Raw genomic sequence first — 19,815 nt, 5'->3', positions numbered from 1 at the left:
TTTGATATATGGTACTGAACAAAGTTTTATTGCGTTGAACTTCAGATGTTCGCTAAACACACTTGGATGCGCCCCCTCGTCCGGGACTTCCCGGCAGTCCTCGCATGCTTTATAAACCTAACCTGTAAATACATGCAAATTATGAATGCGAAAAGTTTGTCGAATTGTCAGTTGCAATAATTGCATAAAAGGCTTTTTGCGAATGTTATAAAATCAAAAATCATGCTATTTGTGGTCTGAAAGATGCCCATGTAAAAAAAAGAAATCTACAGTATCTACTATCTAGTGTAAGAAGAAATAAAATATTGCAAGTGGAAAGTGGAACGTATTGTACTCCGTAATCCTTTAGGCCAGGAACACATGGAGTCCCGTAAAACAAACATTCAGAAAAGTTCATAATTATTTTCATACGAGTACGAGATCAGATATCTGGGGCCCTAGAGCTGGGTGTGGCCGTATCGGGAGTCAGCGACTCAAGGAAATGCTGAAATAATGCGTTCTTCTGAATAGTTGCGATGGCGGCTTGACGCCGGTATCTTCGTCACACTGCATCGAGATTTACAATACTTACAGATTGCAAGTAAGCAATAGTATTGAATAATAATTAGAAAATAATTTTAACAGATGATTAACAGATCAGTACCGACTTTTACTGTATGCAGTTTACCTTCCAGGAATTAAACTTTCAGAGCCTTCAACACGCCTACCGTAAAGGCGTAAACACTGCTACACTGGTGAAACTCCTCGAAGCCGGCGTGACGTCATACTCTGCAGTCTGCACAGACTGCACTTGCCCTCTTTGTTGGTTGCGTTTTCGGAAGTGATTCGCAAGCAACAAGTCCAGCCGCCGAAATCTGATACTGTGACATTGTATCACAAATAAGTGAAACAATTGCTTACCGATGTTATTACGTTTATGAAAGTGTATGTTTCAAATGCTTTATTCAATTTGGCTTGTTTCTAACGTTGTTGCGATCATGCCATGATGGCATGATATTAAATGGTGATTCTGTGAGGTTTGATGCAGGAAACTTTTCTTCTCTGTTCTGCACGCAGTACGTAGCAACGTAAAGCGTTCATAGAACAACGGGATAAATTTGGGTCGCAGGCAGCATGCTGCATGCAGTCTTATTGTTTATACTGTAGTTCGACCGAAGTAGTGGATCGCCAGTCCCCGACTCGCCACTGATGATTTGCACCTTTTTGAAGATTTTTCCTTTGATCCGAAACGGTGCATTGTGTGGCCGATTAGTATTTTCCTTGTTTCTCTTATGGTCAGGCGGCCAGGAGAAGAAATCAGTCGATAGTTTCCAATGGTTTCAGTATTGTTGGCAATGGATAATTTCAAGATGAAGTTTTCCAGAGCATTCAACGGTGGTTATGCTGTGGTCGATTCCAAAATGTTTGCGCAGCGCAGTGATCACGACGCGAATACTGATCGGTCTTCGTACAGTTATCATGCCTATCTTCCTAGCCATCCCGCCGCTCCTCCGACGGATACTTTCGTTTCCGCAACAGCAGCATTTGTAGCACATGAGAACGGGAATTTGTCCGATGATCCACACTGCACTCTGCAGTTTATGGAACACGCAGTCGGTTTGATGCCGTGGTCGACGTCCGGTGAATGTGAATCGTTCACAAGTAAGTACGTTCGTGGTTTAGAGAACTTTAGAGTTTACGATCTCAAATTATTACATTCGGTAATATATATTTGTACCAATTAACGAATTACATTCTGTATCAAAGCCTGCATTTCCCTTTGCCACTAGTACTAGTACGATACTACCGTGCAAAAACTGCAAATTAATTCATAATGTCATTATAGGATGCCGGGCCGGCTTAAATTGAAGCTTGTAACCGCATAACGCCATTACGGCTTTGTGTACAGTTTGTACTCATCTGTATTTTTAATAAATAAGGCATATTATTGATCACCAGTTACTGATAATATGTAACCTATTAGACAATTAAGAGTTCCGGTGTTAGTGAATAGGTTATTCATCGTACATTCAGCTTCTTTGGACCTGTTGCGTAATGCGTACCATGTATGTATCCGACTAGCCGTATCGCTACGGTCTCCAGTTCGAGAGGACTCATAAGGGAGACCGATCGGCAGTCTGTGACTGACCTCTCATAGAAAACAAATTGTGTATCCAGATGAGCACAGCCACAGCCGAGAATTTTGGTAAAAGCGACTGCTGGGTCCGCTAATTTGAGTTGGAAATGTTTGTGCTAACAGTTGTAAATTGCTGGTGCCTTCAGTTATGGATTTCAATTTATTTTGCGGTTTCCGTTGTTGGAAATTCTCTCTGCATAGGTCATGGGCCATAATCTTGATAGACGAATGTTCGTTTCGTATCAGACTGATTTCCGATTTTTGGAGTAAAAATAACTTGTAAAATAAAAGTAATAAAATGATTTAGTCGTCTCCACAGTGGTTTTTTATTTTACTGCTGCTTTTTTTTATTTTACTGCTGCTTTAGTTGCCGTACTGAATTTGTTCTTCTATTAATTTAACAGCCTGAATGCAGAATTCTGTACTTTTTATCAGGTTTCTCCAAGTGCCAGTTTTCAACGAAATATTATTGGTATTTGGTACTATAGCAACAACGGTCAACAACAAATGAGTTCGTGCTATGGTAATTCGTGTTATCGTTTTCTTACTTTCGTTTCGAACTTTCGATCGTATTATCGACTGATATGTGAAATTTTGACGGGCAACGAGATGTTGCAAATGCACACAGTCAAGGTCAGGACTCAGTACTCACCATCAGTAGTGCCTCTTGTACGCGATTTGGTGCAGCTTTTCCCGTGGGAGAAAATGCCGGGAACGGGAATACAGTACTTATTACTGTAATGGAACGACACAGTATGTCTATATTTCAAACTGGATGCGCAACAGCGTAGATAGTACTCATTATAGTAGACATATAACTTTTATTTCTTTTTCTCAAAATAATTCTGATTGTTGTAAAATGTGTTCAGCAATATATTTTGTGGTAATTGGGAAATGATAGACACCGGTAATTTAATTACAGCAACCGAAGCTTGGAGCATAGCGAGGAACGCCGAGGATACTGTACGACATTATTAATTTCATTATGTCGTGGCGAAATGTATAAACGTGACCGGTGTCGGTGAATTCTCTGTTGAATTATTCGGTACCGAGGCCCCGTATCGTTCTGTAGGTGCTTTATGATGCTTACTTTCATGGCCTTTTGTGTTCTCCGTCCAGAAACATAAAGCACTATTTGGCAGCTGCATTCAGAAGGTTTTTTTCGTATGCCGTTGAGTTTTATGGGTATACTGCATCATGTATGTATTTGCAATACATGTGTATTACTTATACTTAATTTTACTTATGTGTATACTCCTATACTTTGGGGCAGTGGAAATAATGTTTTTTTAGCTGCTGGCTGTTTTATTTTTAAAGCCGGATGTTGATTGAATAGCATTTTCGTTTTCTTGCTGTTATGGCTATATATATTAAAATTACGTTAGTCAAATTGTACTTGAGAAGTTTGCTTGAAGTGGCAGTGTATTCTATATTTGCACTAAATGTTTTGTAAAAAACGAGAAATATAGATATGTGATACCAAAAATCTCGTCATATCAGGTTGCCTCATTGTCAGTTTCAACAGTCACTATCTTTCTCTTGCGAATTATTCGAGATGCAAAATCCGGCGCGCATAGGTGTTATTTCTATGAAAAGCATATTTTTTGACAAGAAAAAAATATTAAAACTATCTGAAGTTGCAGTAATTACGATGGAGCTCTTAGCACGTACATACATGGCTTCATTTATGTTGGCATCATTTGTTTGTCAGCCTTGTTTTTTATTCTATATTTTACTAAGTAGTAATTGCGTACTTACTTTCTTATTACTAAACTCATCTTGTTTCTAGGTTGAATTGTAAATTAGTATTATAACCTGCTTACGAGTACCACTCAATTACATAATTGAACTTTCTGTTTTAACTTCCATCGCAATTGTAAAACGAATTAATTGAAATTGTTATGTATTATGAAAGCACATTTATTTCCAAAATTTCTGTCAATTATTTTCTAGTTAAGCGCATAATATAATTTCTGTGAAGTATAACGTCCATAGACCATAATGAACGTCCATGACTGTTGCAATGTACTGTACCTTGCGAAAGGCATGCATGTATTTTTAACTAAACAAATCTGCTCGCGATCGGTCTCTTTTGCTTTGTAGTTTGTGCGCGGTAGCTAACTGCGGCTGTGGCATGGCTGGTAGCATGCAGAATATTTTTACTATCAGCATCGAGCACAGATTTGTCTGAAAGAAAATTTTATTTATTTAGCAAGCGCGTGGAGATCTGTATGGTGCAGCCAGCGCAGTTGCATATGTTGCCGTTGCATTCGCGGCCTTTCTCTCTCACGAATATGCATTAATTTAATGTCGGTCTCCCTGGTAAATAGAGAAATTTTGGCAGAGTTATCGATTTTCGCTAGCTTGGTCGCGCTTGGTATAAAACATATCAACCTGCCGGGTGGAACTAGTGTGAACCGCGTTGCAAGAGGGCATAAACGCAATATACATACATACTTAGTACATTTGCCCTTGCCCAGTGTTATCAACTTCTTTTACTTATGTTATTTTTTGCGTACCATACACAAATTTTAATCGAATTTTTCAAGCAGTATAATTGTAAACGGCTGTGTACCGGCGTCCGCTGTTTGAATGCGTGGTGCGATTCGATTGAAACCGGTTTACTTGCAAATCACCAAGACGCATTAATATTGAGGTCCGCCCTACAGCCAATGAGGGTTTTGTTGTATTTTACTGGTCGGCCATTTTCACATACATACAATACTACCGTTAAGCTATAGTTGATTTCATACAACTTTATATCTATGTACATACATACAAAGTATTTTCGCTTTCTCTCTCTCTCGTCAAATTTATATATTACTTGCACACGCAGTTCAGCATTTTGATGCCCTATTTTATCATTGGAAAGTTTTATTGCTATTTCAACCACCGCGCATTTATATAAGTGTCAGTGGCCATATTTTCCGCTATTGCTGCGTTGCGCTTAGTTAAAGGTGGAATAAAATTTTTAGAGACATTGTAGTAGCGTTGTATAGTGTCCAAATAGTTTATAATTTTGTGTCAGGGACGTTTTACTTTTTGATATTTAGTAGATCTATTATTTTCATGTCCTATAAAGCGCTTTTGAACGCGAAGGCCGCATCATCGATGTATAATAATTCGGGTTATAATTCTGCAGCCATGGCTGTTGCGGATGCGCCGTCTTATGGGCATGACGACGAGCGGGACGATGAAAATGAGGATGAGGATGACGATTATGTTAACGGGGATCACGATAGTCACGGATCCCCACCAAACCAGCGCCAAGGCTCAGATTCAACTGAGCAGCCGAATCGTTTTGCCAATTTCAATTTGAAACGCTGTCGTTTTGCGCCACGACAAGATATAGAACTTCTGAAGGAGATTATCAAGTGAGTGGAAATTATACTATTTCCGCCTGTACATAGAGACCTGGATGATTTGATGAACCGTAGCAACAATAAGATTGGATTTTGTCCTTACAGTCAGGACGATAAGCCATACAATGCGTCGGGCAAGTCATCATGGGAAGTGTGGGGGAAGATTGCACACAATCTTAACAACAAACAGGTAAATGCACTACTAAAGCTTGGCCTCGGTCTGGCTGCGAGAATAATCCGTTTTTTGTGGACGGAACGAAAAGTGCGATGGCTGGAAGCAAAACCGATAGTCGGAGTGTCTCTGACGCTGCCGTATAGGCTACGGGTTGTTTAATGAAATGCGCCACGTTGTCTGGTATGGCGTACAATACGGCACGCTGAACAGGGAATTTGGCTGGGCTGTAGCGCGTACGGATGCATCATGCTTCGTAGCATTGGCCATAAATAAAAATGTTTTTGCCGATACATTTTTACGCTTTTGCTGAATCCGCTACCCGTACCGGTATGGTCAAAGGTACAGGAAATTTATTGTGCATCAGAAATTTAACCGTTTGAATTCCATTTTCCGGTAAAGCCGTCGCTTTAGATGCACATTTAAAATTTTATTGATTTCTTACTTACACTGTAATCTTGCTGCTTTTAAATTTTATTGAATCGCAGCGCCGGTGCCAGCTATGCGAGGTTTAATACGAGAGCTGTAACGTGGTACCGCGCTCTCACATTTAAAGATTGCATACGTACAGTACTTGTGTAACTTCGTTAAAACTTTCAGTATGGGACTGTACCGTACGATAGCTGGATAGCATGCAGTTGAAAATAAGCAAGGGTGTTACGATATTCGCCCGTCTTTAGTTTTATTCATTTGCTCGCTTAGCGCGGATCCATATAATATTCTTTATTCAGTTTATTCAAGTTAGACAAAGAAGCGGTTTACACGGAAAACTGTGGTCATTATTAAATGAGAAATGAAATAATAAGATTTCGTAATTATGCTTTCCTTTTCCGTGAACATAATGCTTTGTTTAAACTTTTAAACTCTACTCGTACTCCGGTACTCGTATGTTCTCACAAAAACAGCGCTGATGAAAACCACGCATTTGATTTCCAAATACAAACATGTCTGATTTTTTAAAAAATTTGTTAGGGTTTGGTTCTTATGGTTTTCTGTACCTGGTAATTACTTAAAAATTAGTTATTTTGTTTGAATGTGTGTTTACTTGTGTGTGTGTTTACTGCATACCTGTACTAGAATTGTTTTTTGTTGCGTGTCGTTATGATAAAATACGACGTAGTATTGCTTACAAGTTACACCACCGTTATTACTGCCGACAGTTACCGAAGTTTGATAGGATTGCTTTTTGTAGATTTTCGGTCCGGTTTTAAGTTTGTCGGCCCTAACATGCAAACTGCGCTTCGACTTCCTTTTGAAAAACTTTGGTGGTCATGCCATGAAGTACAATCCCAAGCGCGGCACTTTGGACGAGTTCCAGAAGCGCGATGAACTACTGGCGCAAATCATTCCCGACGTACCCGCGCGGGACGACGAGATGTCATTTGGCAGCGGGAAACGACGTCGTGGACGGCCGCGTAAATTGCGCGACCACTTCAGTCCACAGAACGACGACGACGACGGGGATATGATGGACGACGAGCATCCACTGCGGCATTCCATGCGGCATGCCGCCCATTTGGCAGCGGCCATGCAGGCGCAGCACGCACCGTCAGGATCAGGTACGAAGCGCAAACCAGGCCGCCCCCGGAAGATCTCGGACGCCGCTGGCAGTAGTAATGGGGCGGCGTTTCTTGACGGTGCACAGTTGGCGGAGTATATGAATCAAGCGTCCAGCCGGCCCAGGACTCGGGCTAAGGGAAGGGATGAGTCGGCGGGGGCTGAGCCGGCGGACAGTACTCCAGCGCCGACTATGCGTAAGTGCCGAGCTATGCGTAGTATAGTGGGTATTTAGATCTACATGTGCAAAGCATTATAAATTTTTTCTTCATAACGAATATGAAGAAATTTTTTAATCTGCACACCAATTGTAGCGTCCAGTTGGACTTGATTGTTCCCTTGCACTGACCACACTGAGTTGACCTTACACGTATTGCAGTGCCGCGATATCACAGCAATTCGGCCTTATTTTCACACGCCCCTCTTCAGTTCTGTAACGTCTCTGATTGAGTTCGTAGTGGGTGGGAAACCAAAAAGCGACCCTTCCTTGCTTGCTTTCCACTTCATCGTTGTTGGTGTTTGGAAATAACTTGTGTACATTGTAAATGGTTTTTGTTTTCAGCGCAACTTCCATTAGCACAAAATCCCTTCCTGCACCATTACATGGCCGCTCAAGCTGCCTCCCAGCAGCAAGCAGCTGGAATTCCCGAGGGCTCCATGGTCTCCATGCTGACGGAATACTTTAAGCGTCATCACGAATCGGATCTGCAGTTCAAGCGCGAAGAACTGGAAGCACGACAGCGTGAGAAGTCTGAAGAGCGCCGACTGGAACGCGAACAGATGGAAATGAAAAAGGCCGAAATGGATCTCCGTCGCGCTGAATTGGCTCTGCAGCAGCAGAAGTGGCAGGTGGAGCGGGAGGAGCGTCAAATGAATCTCGAATTGATGAAGAAGAAGATTCTGAAGCTTTAAAGGGGGGTGGGGTGTGGAAACCGGGTGCCGCGGTTCCGTTTCCATTAGGAATGGGCGCATTGATAGCAGAGGTAGCTAGACTGTTGCTAGTTTTTTTCCCCGCAATTTTGAGCCGTTCAACGTATCTTCCAAAGGTACTGTTTACCTAAAGAAGGGTCAAGGTTCCTTGAGTGTAAATCTAGTACGGTTTGTTATGTTAATTTTCGATGTGGTATGCACTATGCAGTGGACGCTGGTGTGTCTGTGTGTGCGTATAAGGATGCACAGCAGCCGCCGATATGTTCCATAGTTTGGTGGTACTTTTTGTTATTTTTTAATTCAGCTTGTTTCTGTTTCGCTCGGATTTATCTGGCCAAGAGAACTGTGTGTTTGATGTATTTATCTTTTTAGAGATTGCTTGTCTTCGGTCAGTTGTGTGGCAGGTTATAACCTGGTTTTAGAGATGAATTTTATCGCCTCGCCCGTCGGGACGGGCAGGCTGTTTGATACGTCTTCTGTTTGTCTCCTGTTGGGTTGTGTGTTACGACGCTGGAATTAAACACTCAATGTTACAGTACATAACTACTCGGGTAGATGAAATCATCGAAATTGTACACGGTAACACGATTGGAGTACGAGGAAACTGGATAAACCAATTCAGGAACCAGTTCACCCTGATATGAGTGCGGACGCTTATGAAATAATTGGCTCATTTCTGCAAAGGATCTGTCTAAAACTACAAGAAGAAAACAATCAACCAGCCTGCACAGTGAAACTTATTTATGAAAGCTTTTATACATTATCATCGCTTCAAAGCGTGCATTTCAGGATAGCAGAATATAAGCAGATACAGAACAACGGAATCAGATGGAATTCGATAACACATTTCGTCTAACAGTTGCCACTTTCAAAATGTTTAGCACCAACAATCCACAATAACAACTCCCGCAGCTTTAAAAACTGAAAACGATGGCTTACTATCGGCGGTACAAGAAGACGTACGCGACTTAATGTAAAGAAAATGACAGGTTGTTCGAGTGCACTATATGGAGAAGCTTACGATTAATACTAAAAAATAGGAGAAAAAGAACCAAGGAAAATTCAGGATAGCTGGGTAAACGTGTGCTCCAGGAAATCCGCGACGAAGACATTCTTTTTACTTGTTGGCGCTGGTGTACTTGGTGACAGCTTTGGTTCCTTCAGACACAGCGTGTTTGGCCAGTTCTCCCGGCAACAGCAGACGAACCGCGGTCTGGATTTCGCGCGAGGTGATGGTGGACTTCTTGTTGTAGTGGGACAGACGCGACGCCTCCGATGCGATACGTTCGAAGATGTCGTTGACGAAGGAATTCATGATGGACATGGCTTTGGAGGAGACGCCAGTGTCGGGATGGACCTGCTTCAGCACTTTGTAGATGTAGACGGAGTAGGACTCCTTTCTGTTGATGGAAATCACATATATTGAACTAACTGCTACGAATATCACCGTAATAATTATGAACACTCCAAGAACCCCAGATCCGCTCGGAAATCCCAGGTTCAATTATTATAGTTCAACGGCAAGCAAAGACTGAGTAACATTCCACATTAATGGAGCAAATGGACTGCACTATTCTTTCTCAGACTATAGTTTACTTAGGGTTCACACAACCAACGTATGTCAGCGATCGAATCGAGGTCAGGTTCTAGTTCTTACCGCTTCTTCTTTCTCTTTTCTTGAGGATTGCGGATTGCCTTTTGGGCCTTCCCCGACTTCTTCACAGCCTTTCCACTTGGTTTCGGCGGCATGGCTGGAGCAGGATTTGGAATAGAAAATTTGAAGTCTTACACAAAAGGTCAAAAGTGTACTGTAAAACACGATCAGAATCTAGAACACCTATAAAACGCGTTGCCTCAACTGACGGTGAATCTTGTAGAAGTCGAAGGCGGGAAGAAAAAGCAAAAAATTTCGAGCGATCTCGAGCGACAGACGTACGTAAAGGCTAAAGCGACGTCGTTTATGGCCGTTTAGCCGTCGTTTACGTACGTAGTAGTATGCTTTGCAGTAGTACAGTCCGCGTACCTTTATCCCAAAAAGAACCCCCTACCAGGAAACTGCCGCACGATAGCGGGTCGATAGTCGATACCAAAGGCAAAAAGTCAAAAACTGAATATAAATTTCTAATTCGGTAATAGCGTTGGAGCGGTTGGACTACCGGAAGTAAATACGGTACGGCGCAGAGGTCACTGCCGTTAACCGGTGGTCAGGACGCTGCGTCTCATAATGCAGAAACACCACTAACTACGATCAGGGCGAGATAGAGTCGTCGTTAAGAACATACCAAAGAATTATTAAATGAAATAACTCTTCGTCGTCAAGCAAAGAAATACACTGATCAGAACGCGAATAACGTAACAAAATCAAAGTCTCAACAAGTTCAATCGCTGATTGCCGCCGACTTCTGCGCCGTCTTGCAGGCATTTTCAGAAAACCATTTGCAACGGGGAAAGATGGAATTTACAATTTAGTACAGTTGCAGCTTGCAGGCTTGCAGCTGATTTCAGAAATACAGAAGTGCTAATCTGAAGATTAAAGATAGGGGCAGACTGTCTGCTGTCATGATCGTGCGCAAGCCGCATTTCTGCACGTTCAGATATCCGAGATGAGAGTGATTCAATATATCCATGAAAAATAGTAAGCCATGAAAAATGCCACATTAATTTTTTTACAACGGTTTAAAACTGCGACGGTTGTGAATCACATTTTTTAAATGTCTATATATCATGTTTGCACCGTTAAGACGTTGAAATTTCTTGTTGTTCGAGCACCACCGCATGTGTGGTAACTGGTTTAGTGGTGCAGATACTTCTGATTAATAAATATATATATGTATCGCCTTATCATGTTTCTGGAGAGCTTCATGGAAAGTCACTGAAATCACTGCTAGTCCGAGCTTCAAATTAAATTTTTATTGCTACAGATAACGCAAGCAGTAACATTATTACGTGGACGACATAACTGCAGCACAATGCCGACACACTGTCAGCGTACTCCACAATCGGAGTGGGACAAGGGTCATTAAAGCAACCATTGTAATTCTTCAGGTACGGGAACGTAAAAGGGCAACGTTTACACGTAGAGAAGTAAATTTCTTCTCCTTCCAGAAATGTCCGACAAGTCTTGCCGGTATCACACGGTTGGGCGGTTCGCGGACGGTCGCATTTGAATGCCGGGAAGTCCTTGATGGACGACAACGGCGTTGGGCGTTGCATCCAACTGAAACATCAAGCGATATTATGCGTTGCATGCCGTACAGTACGTCAGCTTGTTTATATCTGATTTCACGTAATATCCAAAATTAAGCAACAAATCGATGCAATTTTGATAACCATACAGTATAACAATTGCGCGATCGTAATTCTGTTAGTAATTAGGAATCAGTTGTTAGTCTTTATTATTCGGACCTGATTAGTTGCGATGCTGTTACTATCCATACATCCGGTAAGCGCAAAAGTTGCTCCAAAAACAACTCAAAGCCTAACCGGTACTCCGCTGTTCCGAACCAATAGGAAAGCCCGTTCAGTGTAAAGGGAGCCCGATTTCCCTCGTAATGTGCTTTGAAAAACTGCAAGCAAGGGTAACATTGGTGCTCAAATGTTCAGCCCTTGATTATATTCACTGACCGGTGCCTCACCTTCATCAAAACTTCCGCCACTTCGATAGGATTTTTCGGAAACTCGTAAGCACTATAGAATCCATACGGAATTCCCGTTGGTCCAACCTGTCATTCGCAGTTATTTTAGAAACGCGGGAAAATTTGTTCGGCGCGAAATTTACCATCCTTGTTGCTGGTATTTCCCATAAGCCTGGATACGACAAGAGCGGACACGGCGGATACCATTCGGGACACTGAAAGGGCGTGGCATAATCCAAAGTAAAAGGCCACACCGGCGTTGTATTGGGATTCAGAATGGAGGCATCGTACAAGAGTTTCGCATCGAATGCCGCCAGGAACTGGTCATCACCGGCAGTCTTCAGATAGGGCGCTCGCTGTCCCACCATGTCTTGTGGATCCACGTCGGCGAAATTCTTGGCGATTTGCTGGAATGCCACAATGTCTTCCGTGAAATTCTCGTAGGTCGCGTTCAACTGGTCGCCGGTTAAACTACACAAAACATTTAATTAGTCAGTTTTATATTCATGCTTATCTTGATGTCCCATGCCCACATACATAAATAATTTTGGGATATGCTGATGTACGGATATATATAGTTACGTTGCAAATAAAAATGACACTACTGTCCGTGCTGCTTACGCTACACCGCGAAGAGCGATTTCATGGCCGGTGGCATACAAATTCTGCACATTGCTGTAATCTGTCCATCGGTGCGAAACGAAAAAAGTGGCTCGTACCGGACATCCTAATGAAAATAGCACTCACTATCTGCATGTTGAACTTTAAATTATGATGTTCGTAACGAAGAAACTGAAAAATTCACAGTCGTATTTCATATGTAAATATTGGTCGGCTTGAAGTTTAAAATAAAGTATTGGATAAACTAATAATCACCAGTAAGTACCATTCGGGTTGACTCGCTCATTGTGGTACATTTGCGTGTACAGCGGATAATTGTGCATATTGATGGCGCCATCGAATGTGGTCAGCACCATTTGTGGAGTGTCATTGGCGGACAAACCACCGGGGATCTGGTAGCCCTGACAATAACAAAAAGGCAGCCGGCATGCCATTTGGTCGCACGGTCTGGCCATTTCCGGCAGGGGCGGATCTGTAGGTGCGGTGTCTGGAAACGGCGTGGTTGGCGCGGGCGGCAAACTGCCTTCTTCGAATTCTTTGGTACTTTCAGTTCCTGTACTCGCAGATGTTATTGTCGAGGCTGTTGTAGAAATTCCTTCGTCGGAAGTGAGAAAATCGCTTGGCAATCCTAATCAGAATAAATACTTACCAATAACCTTAATCTCATACCGTACACACCTAGCATTTCTGGAATTATTTAGCTGTGTATGTATTTTGGCTTTCAATATGCGTGGTGCGTTTTTTGTTTCTGGCGCCGGACGCTGTAAAAATATTGTATTACGCGAAAAATTGCTGCACTGACAATATGTTATTGTACCTTAATGTTAACTAGTTTAATATATAATGTAAAGCACGATATCTAGATAATGCATACGCATTCGAGTAAGTATTCTGTCACAAAAATTAATAACCGGATTTATTAAAGATGAATAGGTCCAGTAAGCAATTGAAAATGATATAGAAAATCTATATATAGTGATGTTATAATTATTACTTTTTGGCTTTTTAAATACAATAAACTGTATTGTTTACATCCTAAAACATAGGTAAATTTATTTTATTTTACAACGAACAGATACAAATTTATTAACATTCCATTGAACAGAATGTAAATAAATTATATACCGTATGTTGGCACTGTTGTATGGTGAGTGTATAATGTAAGTTCATACCATTGGTAATTTCCGGCCATGGGGTTAGGGTGGAATTACTGGAATGAGAACTCGAATCAAGCACTGCGGCCGAGAAAGATTCTACAGTTGATGCTTCTGTTGATAACAGCAGTTCTGAATTCGGCTCCGCACCGTGCGCAACGCTGAAGTACAAGATGGACGAGATCGTGATAATCAAAATATCCATGTTCCCTCTACCGGGAACGAGGCATCCGTCTAAACGCTAGACTCTTCCAGGCAGCATAAGTTACAATGTTCGATCATACGTCCGCATTCTAACTCAAAAAAACCATATTTCTGTACAATAGGCATGTGTAATGTTTTGTTTGTTGAGGGTACTTCCTGTTGCACTGATCAAACATGTGCTGCTACTGCAAGATTCACCGCACATTGGGCTGCACTGGCCATATATGCTGGCGTGTTGCATTTCTGGTTTCGCGCGGAGCCTTGGCCATGTTGTGTCACAATTGAGATGCGACTGTGACGGCTGTTGGACGGGTACTTGAGAAAAGGTCTTACTTGATGCAGTGAATACCTGGCAGAGTGCTCGGGCGAAGTGAATCAGCATCTGACAACTCATTGATAGGTTTAGGGACGTTTTTTAGGTATGATTGTCACGCAAAACATCAAACTTCAAGTATTTTTCACTTATGCAAACGAAGATCCAGAAGGAACAGACGACTTTATAGCCAACTGTTTGATATCGAGTTATAGGATTAATCGCAAGTAGGCGCAATTGGTGCGTCCAAACACAATGTACGTTCGAAATTGATGAAAATATTTCCATTTATTTTGTCATCGCCACGGGATGGCTTGCGCAATATAGCTTCATGTCCAAAGGTCACGCTATGTTCGCTACGCTGCTATATAGATTTAATTAAGCGCCGTTTATACTTAAAATAAGTATTATGCAAAACAGCTCAGAGATGTACTAGAAAGTAGAAATCATCGTGCCAAATAATGTAAAGGTACAAATTTCTGTTGCTAACAAAATTTGGCGCAATCTTCTTGGTGAAATTCATAATAAAAGCTTGGGTCGGTAGATGTCAAGGACAAGATTACATAAACTTTTTTAAGGATTTACTACAATTGTACTGAATTATGAACCTCTAATGCAACGACCTTTTTACGCCTTGCAAAAGCTGCACGGGTTTCAGTTGGCGCTGGAGCCGGCAGATCTTCACCCGGCCCATGTGCAGTGAACGAGAATATAGGCGTTGCAGCGGTCAGTTTGAATTGAACCCTTACTAACACCGTAGATACCCAATACCCAACACACAGTGGGATTTCTATGAATCTCTTGCATCTGCTAATTTGAGTAGGCATTTTTTAAGGTAGTGGAACTTAAGCCGACAACTGCCGCTTAATCGTTTACAATACTTGTTGTGGGCTTAAAAACTGCCAAAAGTCTTCATTGTACACAAACCGCTTAAACTTGTCGTGCACGACACGAGGATGGCTATTTTTACCAGACTGACATGTACAGACAATCTTAATACGGCACTTACACCAACCGTTGCTTTTTTAATTGCATCATTACAAATTTGGGCGGTCACCGTTGTTGAGCTGAGCAGATGCCTTGAAGAGAGAGCGTGTACGGATGATCATTATTTGCCGACTATGCAAATTGCCGGTGGTAATCAGCAAAGTATTGTACAAGTAAGCCTGTAGGATCCACATGTGAAAGACGGAAAGGCCGCTTCCGGTCGTTCATTCTTGAACCGCCTATGTTATGGCAAGCAAACAACCACTGCCAAACCGTATTGGTCCGGCTGCGGCCCGCACGGACCCAGGCTACATCTCTCTTGCTTATGAAATGCTGATTAATTTTATGCGCGTGTTTTTATTCACGATCATATTGCGCTGTACCTAGTAATAACATCCAAGAAAATTGCTCGTCAAATCAAAGTTTATCGACACGAGACCGAAAGATTTAGCCGACAATCACGCATTGTCGCGCAACAATGAAATTGCGGCTTCTGTATTACGACTAATGTTTAGCTTGTAGGTAAATTATGAGCCGTAAAAGTTTTTGCTTCCCGTTGTGTTGAGACCATTTATCGTTCGCCTCATACCATATGCCGGTGTAATGTACTAGCTCGACAATTTCGGTGATTTTGTTTTAATTCTGGAACCGGCTAAAATGACCCTTGGATCGTCTTCGACCACTAATTCGTTAGAGCTGGATGTGGATCTTTTGAGACCGTTAAAGGTATGAATTATTTACTAGTATTAGATAGCTGCTGTAACTAGGAACTACACAAATATGATTTTAAAATGTTATTGATATTATTTTTATGTTTTTCTGCTCTGGAGAAAATTTGCAACAGTTTTGTGCCTAAATATGTGAGATGTAGGAGTACTTGGACTTTAGTAACCAACTAATGCCATAACAGTATCAAATAATTAGCAATACATATTTGACAAAATTGAAGATAACATTTTATTAGGCAGTCCATAAATGTCAAGCTGCTTTCTAATTTAATAAAATATGCCGCCGAGTAAGCAATTTATTGAGCATTTGCATTGTTTAAAAAAACGTCTGTTTCAAAATAATTCAGATGCTCTGGTTACTACTCACAATATTTTCTTACAATATTTTCTTGCAGACAGCAGAATGGCACGATATTCTACGCCAGTGCCTGGACAGTCTGCTGCCGGCCAGCCTTTTCGATCACATACGGTATGGCCAACGTTTAGTACCTACATAAAATGCAAATTAATACTTTACTTTAATAGTAACCGGGAAATCTATTATTCCCGAACTCAGTGTTTACAGAGTATACCGTACGTCGTTAAACATTAAACAGTTGTCGTTATGCCGCGCACAGAATAAGTCAACAAATTTTATTTTTAGAATTTTTGACTTACTGTTGTTCGTAGGTCTAGGGAGGTCTTTCTTAATGATTGTTTCTACCAGTAGCAAAATTTACGTTTCGGACGTAAAATGACATACGCGTACATTTTAATAATACGCCATTTATTTTGGCACTTTGTCGATGCATGTTGCTGTTAATTTAGATAGTTATGATTTCTGTAATCGTACCGATTCGTACGCATTCTATCGAATAACAATTCAGGTGAGTTTTGATAAAGACAATCAACGGTTCTCGGGTTTATTGCCATAGACTTCCAGCACTATCCATAATCCAGCGGAAAATCATGACTTCCGCTCAAGACCATACTCTCCGCGTAGTTGTTAAGGCCAAGACCGGCGCTAGCACAATAGCAGCCGGCCTTCACCAGCAAATACTGGCCCCGACAGCTGCCAGCGGCACCATTGGTGCCGGCTTGGCTTCCGGTATCTCCGGTGAGCAGTCATTGTCCCCTGAATGGTTTCCCCCGCGACTGCTTAATGCGGACGAACCCGCCTACGGTGCCGCGCAGTTTCTGCTGCCGGGCATGATCGATCCGACTGACGCGGTGGGAAAGCACTCCAGTACCGTGCCACAGGAGTCCAATATTTCTGCCCACGGAGTGCGAATGCTGCACCATCTCCGGTCAACCATGGAAAGCGAAGGAAGAATACGCTGCAATGAATCTGTTGAAGTAAAAAATAAATTATAATACTGTCAACAATGAGAACTTGCTTACCAATTGTTTATGCGGTAGCAAGAAGAATTATTAAGTAATTTCAGAAATAAATTATACAATTTTATAGGTATATTTGCCGCCAGAGTACATCGGTCTTGGCTCAGGAGGCGATGCAGATATGCTGACCACTGTCCATTCTGCACATACTGACCAAAATTGGTTGGTTGCATCAGTGTGCATTTTGGCATTTTTCTTAATCACATTCTCGGCTGTGCTGTTCATGCATTGCAAACACCGGTAGGTTATTGTTTTCCGCTGCCGCTACACCAAATGATTACGAGAGTACTGTACTTGTACAGTGTTATTTAAGATTAGGTAATGTAATTATTTGCGCATGGCTTTTTTTGTCTGCAAGGTTAATCGTAATAAATTATTTTCATCGCTACTGGTTTCATTGAATCAATACTTCCGATCTAGTATTCGTAACTTCTGACTTGCAGGAGGATTATTGTGCGGAAAGTGCAGTATCCTGCGTGCAATTCAGTGACGGTGAGCACGGTACACAGCTGCGCCAGTTCGGCACAGTTGATTTCCACATGCAGCAGCGCTGCTCCGTCTGCTGGCGTGGTATGGACCAACACCCATCCCAGCAGCCGAAACCCACCCGGCACGGTGTCCGGCTTCGACGGCCCGCCATTATACCGCTCCGCACCCGTGTGCAACTGCGCCTGCAGTCATCCGCTTCCACCCGACCGGACCGCCAGTCGCGGTCGCCCCAGCAGCGCAATCCATTACAAAAAATATCCCTGCTCAAATCCTACGGGTTGGGAACCCTTTGCCAACTCCTCGTATACCCGGAGTAATCGCTGCGGACGCAGTACGCAACTGTCGGAATCGGCTTACCGCACAACCAGCCGCCAGCAAAGCCACTTGAGCGTGGTCATCGAACCGGCGGTCCAACGTAATCCCCTGTACCAGGTAGAACGCAACCGGCCACCGGTCGCACTGCACTGTAAACCGGCGGCAAAGGGCGTGACCAACCATCCGGCAAACGCTCGAGCGGCCGCCAATGCGACCAAGGATATGGTGATAAAAAATGTACGACCGCCCTGCGTCGCCGATCAGACCTGTCAGACCGGTTCCATTGCCGGATCGGATATCGGCTCGGATGCGGATTTGGATTTTATGATGGATGATCCGTCCGGCGGGGATGCGGCGCAACCCAGCACGCCGGATCCAACGCGCTGCACCATTGGAATGGAGATGACGATGGACGACAACTGGGACTGTGGTGGAGATAAAGACGATGAGCCGCCTTCGTACAATGCGGCTGTGTCGGAGCAGAAGAACTGCGGCAGGTGCACGTGCAGTAAGCCGCGCACCGTTAATACAAGCGCTGATTCTTCGGCTAGCGGCAGTGTGAATGCGGAAGTTTTCAATGCCTGCAGTGGCATACCCACTCCGCACTGCTCGAGTGGAACGCACAAATCCCTCAAGCCAAATTTTCATATGACTTCCGCCCAACCAAACCAGAAAAACAATCCAAATAACGACAAGCTGATACCGCTACGGATACAGAAAAATAAAGGCGTGTCGGGTCACTTTGGCAGTATTAGCCAGCGACTGCCCAGCTTGACGCAAGGGTATAACCGGAAGCTGGAGATAATTGTGGATCCGAATGCGGTTGCATCCAATAAGAAAAAAGAGCCGGGTTGTACGGATGACAATGCATCCATCTTCAGCTGCAGCAGCGACAGTGAAACGTCAGAATGCCAATTGTCGGACTACGACTGCCAGATGGAGGTTAAGAAAATTAAAAACAAAAAACAGTATAGCAAATCTAAAACATACATAAAAGCAATAGAATGGTGGTTCCTCTCGGCTTCTCAAGGATAATTTTAATTTGTTAGGCGTACGCATAGCCCAGTACAACGGTTTTGTACTAGACTGTCATAATTTATTTTTTATTTATGCTAATTTGTCGTAGGCGGAGCACGATGAAATCGTCGAAGTTAGTCCTGAATCTGTCCTGCACACTTCCGGCTATGACGTCGCTAGCAAAACGGCGCAAGTGAGCCTGAATCCCGTTGGTAATGGTACCGACAAGACCAAATCCAGCCAAAAACAACCACTGGTTACTGGTAATTCATTTTCCAAAGGAGAATTATCAGTGGACGGCGACGTCGATGCATCGACTCAAAAGTCGGGTGGTGAATCCACATTGACGGCTTTTTTCCATGCACTGACCAGTGAATGGCGCAATGGACGGCCGATGACGGTGCGGGCATTAAAACAGAAAAGTCATGTCAAAAAACAGATACGCGATGGAACTACCACTAGCGACATTACGCTGCAAACGTCTAACGAAAATGGATCGGAATAATAATTATATATCGTAAACCATGGCTGAGGTATCCAGCTTCATTAACATCTTCGAAGCTGGAACCTCGATTAATTAATTACATTTGCGGCGGTTCTTGCAAATCGCTTGCATGCTGGGGTGATATTATTATAAGCAAATGCAAGCTATTAAAATTATGAAATTTTAGTTTTGTACATGATAGACATTGTGTGTCCAACTATTTTTGCACGTTTTTACTTTTAAGGTTCTAGGGAAGTCATGGTAGCTTTTGGATGACCAGGGAGATGTTACAAAGCCACAACCGCGTTTTTGCTGTATTTGTATACCTGTTTGTGCTGTACTTGTATTCACGCG

General features: G+C 42.6%; 4 protein-coding genes across 10 annotated transcripts; 2 read left to right on the top strand and 2 right to left on the bottom strand.

The window, feature by feature from the left end:
* The first annotated feature begins 830 nt into the window (after nucleotides 1–830).
* Nucleotides 831–8,666, top strand: LOC129587089 (uncharacterized). 7 transcript variants are annotated; one of them, XM_055480689.1, is made up of 6 exons: nucleotides 831–1,055; nucleotides 1,147–1,641; nucleotides 5,259–5,490; nucleotides 5,584–5,668; nucleotides 6,843–7,404; nucleotides 7,770–8,666. In XM_055480689.1, the coding sequence occupies exons 2-6, from the start codon at nucleotides 1,314–1,316 to the stop codon at nucleotides 8,117–8,119; spliced, it is 1,557 nt and encodes a 518-aa protein (XP_055336664.1). In that variant the 5' UTR covers nucleotides 831–1,055; nucleotides 1,147–1,313; the 3' UTR covers nucleotides 8,120–8,666. The 7 variants fall into 7 exon arrangements, with proteins under 7 accessions (XP_055336664.1, XP_055336671.1, XP_055336656.1 ...); XM_055480696.1 differs by having other exon boundaries at nucleotides 831–1,641; nucleotides 6,843–7,209; XM_055480681.1 differs by having other exon boundaries at nucleotides 831–1,641.
* Nucleotides 8,667–8,874: 208 nt separating this feature from the next.
* LOC129587132 (histone H2B-like) lies at nucleotides 8,875–10,073 on the bottom strand. Its single transcript, XM_055480739.1, has 2 exons — nucleotides 9,795–10,073; nucleotides 8,875–9,537 (listed from the first exon to the last, which is right to left on the bottom strand). The coding sequence occupies exons 1-2, from the start codon at nucleotides 9,884–9,886 to the stop codon at nucleotides 9,255–9,257; spliced, it is 375 nt and encodes a 124-aa protein (XP_055336714.1). The 5' UTR covers nucleotides 9,887–10,073; the 3' UTR covers nucleotides 8,875–9,254.
* A 965-nt stretch (nucleotides 10,074–11,038) lies between these two features.
* On the bottom strand, nucleotides 11,039–14,467 carry LOC129589162 (chitin deacetylase 8-like). Its single transcript, XM_055483730.1, has 7 exons — nucleotides 13,566–14,467; nucleotides 12,659–13,021; nucleotides 12,394–12,499; nucleotides 11,916–12,243; nucleotides 11,773–11,859; nucleotides 11,543–11,703; nucleotides 11,039–11,354 (listed from the first exon to the last, which is right to left on the bottom strand). The coding sequence occupies exons 1-7, from the start codon at nucleotides 13,750–13,752 to the stop codon at nucleotides 11,039–11,041; spliced, it is 1,548 nt and encodes a 515-aa protein (XP_055339705.1). The 5' UTR covers nucleotides 13,753–14,467.
* Nucleotides 14,468–15,364: 897 nt separating this feature from the next.
* LOC129587057 (uncharacterized) lies at nucleotides 15,365–19,798 on the top strand. The gene is made up of 6 exons (XM_055480640.1): nucleotides 15,365–15,777; nucleotides 16,175–16,248; nucleotides 16,694–17,114; nucleotides 17,227–17,396; nucleotides 17,600–18,902; nucleotides 19,087–19,798. Exons 1-6 carry the CDS (start codon nucleotides 15,709–15,711, stop codon nucleotides 19,480–19,482), a joined length of 2,433 nt encoding a protein of 810 aa, XP_055336615.1. The 5' UTR covers nucleotides 15,365–15,708; the 3' UTR covers nucleotides 19,483–19,798.
* The last annotated feature ends 17 nt before the right edge of the window (nucleotides 19,799–19,815 follow it).

The sequence above is a fragment of the Paramacrobiotus metropolitanus genome, unplaced genomic scaffold (assembly GCF_019649055.1).
Source record: "Paramacrobiotus metropolitanus isolate TYO unplaced genomic scaffold, Prichtersi_v1.0 Parri_scaffold0000002, whole genome shotgun sequence".
NCBI lineage: Eukaryota > Metazoa > Tardigrada > Eutardigrada > Parachela > Macrobiotidae > Paramacrobiotus > Paramacrobiotus metropolitanus.
Note: the sequence above shows the minus strand (reverse complement) of the source record. Positions and strands in the feature narration are given on the sequence as shown.

Bases quoted from the DNA above. Each gene is read 5' to 3' on its own strand.
- LOC129587089 (XM_055480689.1), top strand. From the start codon at position 1,314: ATGGTTTCAGTATTGTTGGCAATGGATAATTTCAAGATGAAGTTTTCC. The intron at 1,642-5,258 runs GTAAGTACGTTC...ATAATTCTGCAG, and splicing joins TGAATGTGAATCGTTCACAA to CCATGGCTGTTGCGGATGCG. The intron at 7,405-7,769 runs GTAAGTGCCGAG...TTTTGTTTTCAG, and splicing joins TACTCCAGCGCCGACTATGC to CGCAACTTCCATTAGCACAA.
- LOC129587132 (XM_055480739.1), bottom strand. From the start codon at position 9,886: ATGCCGCCGAAACCAAGTGGAAAGGCTGTGAAGAAGTCGGGGAAGGCC. The intron at 9,538-9,794 runs GTAAGAACTAGA...TTCCATCAACAG, and splicing joins GAAAAGAGAAAGAAGAAGCG to AAAGGAGTCCTACTCCGTCT.
- LOC129589162 (XM_055483730.1), bottom strand. From the start codon at position 13,752: ATGGATATTTTGATTATCACGATCTCGTCCATCTTGTACTTCAGCGTT. The intron at 12,500-12,658 runs GTACTTACTGGT...TATTTTCATTAG, and splicing joins TGAGCGAGTCAACCCGAATG to GATGTCCGGTACGAGCCACT. The intron at 11,355-11,542 runs GTCCGAATAATA...TTGATGTTTCAG, and splicing joins ACAGCATCGCAACTAATCAG to TTGGATGCAACGCCCAACGC.
- LOC129587057 (XM_055480640.1), top strand. From the start codon at position 15,709: ATGACCCTTGGATCGTCTTCGACCACTAATTCGTTAGAGCTGGATGTG. The intron at 15,778-16,174 runs GTATGAATTATT...ATTTTCTTGCAG, and splicing joins ATCTTTTGAGACCGTTAAAG to ACAGCAGAATGGCACGATAT. The intron at 18,903-19,086 runs GTTAAGAAAATT...AATTTGTCGTAG, and splicing joins ACTACGACTGCCAGATGGAG to GCGGAGCACGATGAAATCGT.